General features: G+C 46.8%; 1 protein-coding gene across 1 annotated transcript; it reads right to left on the bottom strand.

The window, feature by feature from the left end:
* Positions 1-942: 942 nt before the first annotated feature.
* Positions 943-8,321, bottom strand: LOC148161761 (cryptic protein-like). Its single transcript, XM_088020576.1, has 6 exons — positions 8,299-8,321; positions 7,933-7,985; positions 7,672-7,845; positions 6,812-6,926; positions 6,470-6,579; positions 943-1,064 (listed from the first exon to the last, which is right to left on the bottom strand). The coding sequence occupies exons 1-6, from the start codon at positions 8,319-8,321 to the stop codon at positions 943-945; spliced, it is 597 nt and encodes a 198-aa protein (XP_087876702.1).
* Between the last annotated feature and the right edge of the window lie 390 nt (positions 8,322-8,711).

Here is an 8,711-nt window from a genome sequence, read left to right as displayed (position 1 = left end):
AGGCAGCTTTGGGAACAAAGAGCAAGGCGCATCACGTGCATGGACAAGTTTGAGTCTGGAACAAGACTCGGTGGCTGGCCTACTGCAAGGAAGCTGTGCTTGCCTGGTGGGCTAGTAGATGGCTGGACTCCAAGATTGGAGGGCTAGCCTAGAGCCTGAGGCTGTAACCTCTTTGTGCTAATTCTCCCTCTGCCTTGCCTTGAGAATGGGCTCTGCTGTGTACAATCTTCTCCTTTTAAGGAGATGGTGATAATCCCAGTAAGTGCTAATTGCCCTGAAAAGGGTGTCACAAGGGCACTGGTTAGTAGAGGAAGCTGCAGAAAAGGAGGTGGGCTGACTGGCTGTCAGACTCAGGTCTTGGCTCCCTCCTTCCCACCCTCCCTCCCCTCTCTTGCCTTCCTTATCCATGAAGCTTTTCTGAAGCTGCAGCTCTGCTTGACCCGGAGCACAGCCCATGTGGGCCCGTGTTTACCTCCCGAGGACTCAGAGAGTGATGCGGGAGACAAACAGTGCCCAAATGCGCGACATGACGTGTTGCCACAGCCATGGTGCATCTATGTGTGTGGAGGGGATGAAGGGGTGCTCGAGGAAGAGTTGTCATCTGCGAGGGGCCATGTGCTCAGTTTACTCTGAAATCATCAGAGAATTTAGGGTTGAATAGGCCCCAGCACAAGTGTTTACTCATGGTGTCTAAGTCACAGACCTTCAAATAAGGCTTAGGGAAGCGAGACAGTCTTCCACGGAAATATTTATTAAACAATGAAAATATTCATCGAATGCGTCAGTTGATAGGAGATGAGACAAACCTATTCCCTACAACGCAGAAAATGAGAGGCTGCCCAAGTCCCGGCTTTCCCAGAGAGGACCATGCTAGCTCAGGCTGCGCGGGGATGCCAAGGCTCTGCCGATGTGGAACTGGGGGTTCGGTCCTCTAGGGTCTGGTCAGCAGTCTCCCTCTTCCCTGAGGAGGCTTTGGAAGAACAAGCACGGAAGAAGGAAGAGAACACTCAGCATGCGTTGTGCACTCAGTCCACTGGAGCGTGCGGCGACAAAATCTTCCAGGTCTGAAAAAATAATCCAGGTGAGAAAGGGGTCAGCCCATACTGAGCTTCAGTGTTGACTCTCCGTGGTGGAAGGAAACAGGCTGCCCACAGGAAAGGATTAAGGCCCTGCTGGCAGTCATTTCTTGGATAGAAACTCACAGGATCCTGCTTTAGTCAGCTTTGGTTAGACCAAGTCAGCCTTGCCCGCGGGGGTCCACAAATTGGGACTGTGAGTGCCATATGGTGTCCCTCTCGGGAGGCCCATGGTCACCCACTGAGCTCAGAGAGACAATATTAGAACTTCCACTATACATTTATAGAAAATGTAAAACTAAGCCTTACAATATTTACTGTACTTCTTAGAATCTACTGAATCAATTGTTCTATGGCCATTAACTCACCTCCTACCAAAAAGGAAACTCTGCCTCCAGGGGATGACTTACTGTGACCTAGGATTTGTATCACATCCTTATCAAAAGGCCTTTTTTAGACTTGGTCAAACACAGCACAGATTTTTATCGTGTGTATTAGTCCTGTGCAAATGTGAGAAAGAAGATGTAAGTAAAATTAAGTCTGCACCTGCTCTGCATGACCACTGTCTCACACCACTGAATGCGGAACATACTCAAGTATTTTTACTGGAGGGGAGTGGGAAATTAAAACAGATAAAAGGATGAAGACCACCCTGAATGAGGAGAACGCCATATTTCAACGTGGGGTCCAGAACCAGCATTCCTAAAACTCTCCAATTTGCAGATACCTCTGGGAGCCAGACGCCTTCCTCTCCTGCCATGACACCCAGAGAATCTTACCCATTGCAATGGCACCTAGCGTGGGAGACTGTCCCTGGAGGGCAGGACAAAGGGTCTCTCTCTCTCCCACACAGCATGTTGTTGCTGGCTGGGGCCATGACCCTGGAGGGCCACCTCTCCCATAGGCCGAATAGGCTGGTTCTGGCCCTATGATGGTTGTTTCCTTGTTTGGGTTGGTTGGTGTCAGACATACCGTTTTTAAAACTGAGTTGGAAGCATGAGGTGAGGCTTGAGCTGACCCCAACCTGACATTCACATTCCCTGTTTACCTCTGAAGGCACTTGAGTTTGCTACTTCACCCTGTCAGTACTTAGACTCTAAATTTTGGAACACTAAACTGGTTCTTGAAGCTAATGAAGTACTTAATTTTGGGGGGCTAACCACCCCATGGTATAATGAGTTTTTGGCCTGGCTCAACACTAAGCTTCCTGTCTGCTGGAAGCCTGTTTTTTGTTTGTTGTTTTTTTTTTTTTAACCATAATTAACTTAATGCCCCTCAATTAGTGGATATTGTTCACAAACTATAAAACACATTTCAGGAAACTTGCATATAATGTTAGATTATGAAATAATTTTTGAAACCTCACTATATTGACTTGAACACTGCTAATGGGGATGAGAATAAAATAATAATTATTTTGTGCATCATATATAACAGGTGAAGTCCTTTTCATCTTAACAAATCAATGGGGTAAATATTCAGCTCTAATTTTGCAGTTGAAGAGACTGAAACACAAGCAAGTTATTCAACCTTTCATCAAAATCATAAGGATTATAACAAGTATTTTGGGGGATTTGAACAAGTATTTTGGAGGGATTTTTCCAATGCTTTTTCTATTATCCTACACTGTCTCTTTAAATGCAAAATTAACAAATGTAAATGAAGAAAATAGTAGAGGTAATGAGAGTTGCCTGCCTCAAGCATATCGTTTAGAATACTCAAAATGGTTTCTTTTGAAAGCAATCTAATAATAGGTAAGGGCTTATATGGTGTTTCTTCTTTGGAGCTGTATTTGGAACTAACTGGTCAAAGACAATCCGTTCAATATTTATTGAGAATATTATTCACAAAACACCATTTACAACATGTAACAGGAAAATGACAAAATAGCTCACAGCAACAAACAAGATTATTTGGCATTCAGTTTATCCTTCAACATCTCTGTGAGAGGGTAGAGGGCAGGTTGAGAAACTAATAGCGTTCTTCTGAATCAGAATGGAAAACCATGCCCTTGAAAAGACATTCTATTTGGCATTGAGAAAGCCTGTCATTCTTGGACCCACAGAGCATCAGGTCAAGAAGGACCTTAGGAGGTCCCATGGCCTTCAGGTCCCTGGAGGTGCTGGTGGGTCATGATTTTGTAGTATGATGTTATCTACTGGCGACTCACCCATTCACAGGTATCCTTGATTCACCTCTTTTCCTTATATTATGAACATAATTTTCCATTCTATCTTCCATATGTTCTTCAAAATCCTCATAACACCCCGTTAAAGGATTTACAACACCTATAGATTTAGAATATGGCCCTATTTTCAATATTCAAAATAACACTATCAAAAATATCTTTAGTTTGTATTGATAATTATTCCTATAGGAAGAGTACAGAAATGGCACAGTAGTTGAGATTCACATTCTGAACCTTATGCACCGTTGGTGGGAATGTAAACTGGTGCAGCCACTCTGGAAACAGGTACGGGGGTTTTCAAAAAATTATTAATAGAACTCCGCATGATCCAGCAATTCCCTCTCTGGGCATTTATCCAAAGGAAATAAACATACTAACTCAAAAATATATATGCACCTTTGTGTTCACTGCATATTTTTTACAATAGCCAAAACATGGAAGCAACCTAAGTGAACACTGATGGATGAATGGACAAAGAACATATATGATATAAATAAAATGAATGTGACATAAGTGTGGATAAAAGAAAATATATGATAGATAACACAAACACACACAATGGAATATTTGTCAGCCACATAAAAGAAGGAAATCTTGCCATTTGTGACAACACGGATGGACCTTGAGGGCGTTCTGCTAAATTAAATAGATGGAACAGAGAAAGACAAATACCATAAGCTTCACATCTGGAATCTTAAGTAAAAACAACACAACTCACAGATACAAGAAGTTTGGTGACTGCCGAAGGTGAGGGTTGGTAGGTGGGCAAAGTGGGTGAAGATCCAAGATCAAAAGGTACAAATTTCCAGTTTCAAAATAAATAACTCATGGGGATGTAATGTACAGCATGTTGACTAAAGTTAATAAATCTATATTTGAAAGTTAGTAAGATTGTAGATCTTAAAAGTTCTCATCACGAGAAAGAAAACCATAACTATGGAAGGTGATGGATATTAACTAGACTTAGTGTGGTGATCATTTCACAACGTACAGAAATGCCGAGTCATTATGTTATACACCTGAAACTAATATGCTGTTATATGTAGATTATATCGCAATTAAAAAAAGTGTTTGATGTACTTCAGGGATGTCCTCATGTAGAGCATAAATGGTAGCCATTTTATTCAGAGTAATATTCTTACTATTCATAGAATAATATTAATTATATCAATATGCTATGGTATGTTCCTTGGCAGTATTTTTAAATAATTAAATGTTATAAAATGTATTATTTCTCAATTTGACAATTAGCCTTTTGTGATTATCTCTTAAAGAAACATCAGATCCTGTTTATTAGCGGTAGGCGTTAACTCCTCTAAGCCTCGGTTTCCTCAAATATAAAAAGTACGATAATACCTATTTCATGGGCTTAAGAGAATCAAACGGGATAAGGTGGAGACAGGGCCTGAACTATACTGAGAGCCATCATCATTCTCATCACCATCCCTCCTGTCATCATAACCTCCGTCAGCAAGCCAGCAGGGTCATCCGCCCTGAGGAAGGAAGGTCCAACAGTACAAAAGTGCTCCTGTCCTCTCGGCACCTGACAAATTACTGTGAAACATGACTATTTTGTTTAGCTGTGATGAGCAGAAGTCACATGGAGGAGCCACTGTCCCAGTCCTTGGCAGACAGCAGTCCCAGCCTTGGAGGTCTCCAAGGATAGAAAACAGTAAGCAGAGGGTCTGGAATCTGGTCCCTGCCCTGTTGCTTCTGAACCCAAGCTGGCCTTGCACAGGAGACTGCAAATGCCCACAGCTAGCCCCGGCCCCACATTCCTGCTGGGAGCGCCAAGGGCATGTAGGAAATGACTTCACCTGTAGGACCACACAGGTGCCACTTGCCATCCCGATGCCTGTTCCCTAACTTGTGTCCTTCTTTTTCTGAGCCACAAAAGGAGCAGCCAGTGAATCAGGGGCATAAGCCCGGCAAACAGAAGGAGCAGGGTGCTTTGGGAAACCCGGTGGGCAGGAGACAGGGAGGACAACCCGCAACATCGTGCAATGCTGTACTATCATCTCTCTCTCCCTACTGGCACTGGCCACACCACGCACAGCTGCATGAGAAGGGAGGGGCAGGAAGGGGGGGTTGATGGGCTGTACCTTCATTTAGCATCTCTTGACAGCTCATCCTCCCCAAGGTTGCAGCACAGGGAGGGAGGGGCAGGAAGGTGGGCTGGAAGCTGAGCAGTCATTAAGTGCGCTCCTCCACTACTGGGCCCACCAGGAAGGCAGGGGCAGGAGGCTGGATTGGAGGGTCCACCCCCAGTAGTGGTGCCCCTCCCCTGCAGTCCTGACAGTGGACAAAGGGGTGGGGGGTGCTGTTGAAGGGCTGTGATATCAGGAAGTACATCCCCTTCAACTGTGGGATTTGGCCAGGGTCGAAGAAGGTGGACGGAGGAACAGAAAAGGGGGTCTGGGAGCTTTGACTGCTCACTGCACAGCCAAGGCCCCCAGGGCTGATGAAGAGGCTGAAGGGATGTGCCTTCATTCACTGTGCTTCTCACTGGAGTCCAGGCAGAGCATGCTGAAGAGGGGAAAGGGTGCAGGATGTGGGATGGAAAGACTGTGCTTCCTTTTCCTAAGTCTGTTTTCTGACCCAGGAAATTCATGTTCCTGAGTTTAACAAGGGAAACATGTGCCTTGAGTTTGCTCCCTGCTCAGAATTCTCACAAATGAGTGTTCACCCCATGTGTTCTCCACACCCTCCTGGCTTTTCCTATGCCTGGCAGGTCTGAGGGTGGTTACAAGGTGCCTTCCTTCTCTGGGAGCACTGCCTGGTTGGCTCTAAAGGGCGGCGCCTGGCCATCCACGCCTGTCCCTGTCCTGCTCCAGTGCCCTCCTCATTTCAAAGTTAAGGAGACGGTGTTGGCGTGGTGTCACTGGAGATTGAGTGGGCAACCTCTCTGCCAGGCTGGCTCTGCTTACCAGCTGCTGTGCTCCCCAAAGTCTGCTCACTCAAAGGCCACTGTTTGGAAAACACATTTAAACCCAGCAATCGGGGCAGAGTAAACTTAGGAATCACTCTAAATAATAATGATAACATGCTATGTGATTCACAACCAGTGTGACTTTCCTAAGTGATCAATCAACCCAGCTTCTCATTTCTGTGTCGCCTGGCATAGCTACATCTCTGCGGATTGGAAGGTACCAAGGAGCAATGCCCGGCGTGCGGGGACTGTGTGCTCAGGACGCGATCCTCTTACCGCAGCTGCCGGGCGTCTGCTGGGGGAGACAGTGCAGAGCTGCGAACACACACCTGCAAAGGCGGCAGCGGTGGAGGGTCCAGGCTCCGTGCATCAGGGCGCCGCATTCCCTGAGCGGACAGAGAGGCACCATCGGCGGGATCGCCCCGCCCGGCCCCCCGCCCTTCGTGTCCGCTCCCCTCCACGCCCCGCCCCGCCCCGCGCGTGCTCAGCGCCTGCGCCCATCCACTCTCCTCCCCCAACCTCTACCCCGGCGCCCCCCGCCGCGCCCGCTCCCCTCCACAAGGTCAAGCGCCCCTTCTCCCCCCGGCCAACTCTCAGCCCGCTCCCGCAGGCGCGCACCTCTGCCTCTGGTCGTGCTCGCAATAACGGCCGGTGAAGTGGGCGGGGCATACGCAGAAGCTGCCCAGGACGCAGGTGCCGCCATTCCTGCAGCAGCGCAGCGGCGGGGGCGCGCCTGTTGGGGGGACCTCTGGGTGTTGGCGCCGGCTGCCTCCTGGCCCTTCGCGGGAGACTCCCCCCGAGAGGGCCACATGAGCCTCCCCGGAGAGGCCCTAAAGTTTACCTCCCTGCCCATGTGTGTTTGCTCAGGTAAACCCTACTTGTTAATTTAAGGATTCAAAACAAACTGCCAGGGGTCCTGGAGGGTCAGGATCTGGCTCAAGGACCCTGCAAGTCAGATTTTCTCTCTTCCTTCCATTCATATGTTAAAGTCAGGCTGTGACTTTCCTGGACAGTGATTAAAACCAGGCCTTCAGGGCAGGGACCACCCACAGGTTTTGAGGACTACAGAAAACCCTCCCAACCCCTTGTCCCTGCCAGAGGAACATGACACCACCACCCCCCCCCCCAAGCCAGAGACGTGGGGTCTGGAGCCTGAGAGTCTGCAATAAGCCAATCAAGGGTCCGCTTTTCACTTCGGGTGCAATAGTTGCTTGAATATCTTTAAATCACACTCCTCTAGACCTGAGCAAATGCAACCTCATACCAATGAAAGGGCACAACTTGTTTTCACAGCAGAGGAGCACCTCACTCGGACATACTTTTCACTTTATAGTATATCATCATGTGAAGATGATAAAATGAGCTCTGTTGGGGCTTTCATTTTATCCTTAATGTATTCCAAGTTGTTCTCCGATCCTAAACTGGGAGGCCAGTGACGGAGATGACCACAAAGCTTTTCGGGGGACAAGGCGACTTACCACCTTGGAAAGCCCTGAGGTAGGGACTTGAATCCTGGGGCCGCCAGCCATCCGTGCTTCCATTCCCCTCTCCAAAATTATTCAGCATCCAGTTGAGTGTTTTCTGCTGGAGCTTCTGTGCTGTAGCATTGTTGATTTCTTCTCTGTTACCCTTATGTTTCTCTCCTTGATAACCTTTTGAAAACATTGAAAGTATGAGACTGATGATGACTAAACAATAAATATACAATAAAAAGGGAGTATAAATAAAATGCTTCTTACTGTTGTCTCCCAAGTGGATGATGTGTAATGCCAAACTGACAAAAAACAGAAGCCTAGAATGTTTAAAGAAAAATTTTGAAGTTTAAAATATTAAAAGTAAAAGTAGAAATGTACATATGCTTAAAATGTAAAGCAATCATATATAAACATAAGTATATACAATATGTAATGTATAATAAATATTATGCCATCATTTTGTAACTTGTAGATGTAACTTAATTAATGTTGTCGTGACTTAGATTTTGAGACCAAGGAAGTGTGCATGTCCCTTAATGAGAAGGAACATTTGTGCATGCACTGCAGTTTATTCTGGAGGCTTTTGAATGCCCCTCTTGGCCCTCAGATCTGGATGATGTGTGTCCTTACCTAACAGGGTGTCTCTGGGTCATTTCCCGCTGACGCGTCTGGTGTAAGCGTCTCTTTCTCTCTTCAGTACATTGAAGATCAATTTCCAAGGAAGTGGAGATCTGTTTCCAAGGAAGTCGAGTCTTACCACGTTTTGTATTTGAAGGGATCTTTACTCCAGGTCCTGGAATAACTGCATTAGGACATAAGACGGATAGGGAAAGAAGATATAGATCTTTCCTACCATTCTCTAGGCCGTGAGAAACAGCAGTGAGATCTCTGCGTTCTGCTGTGGAAGCCCATGAGGCAGTGAGCTGCTGTGACAGGCAGGGCCCATGCTGAGCCTCCAGGACTGTCCCCTCAATGAGACCTGGTGGGGGTGGGGTGGGGGCTGGAGACTTGGGGCTGATTCTGTCCTCAGTGGTGTTAACAGG

This window comes from Eumetopias jubatus, unplaced genomic scaffold, assembly GCF_037043125.1.
Source record: "Eumetopias jubatus isolate StellerSeaLion01/CBP00866 unplaced genomic scaffold, mEumJub1_p1.0 scaffold_74, whole genome shotgun sequence".
NCBI classification, from domain to species: Eukaryota; Metazoa; Chordata; class Mammalia; order Carnivora; family Otariidae; genus Eumetopias; species Eumetopias jubatus.
Note: the sequence above shows the minus strand (reverse complement) of the source record. Positions and strands in the feature narration are given on the sequence as shown.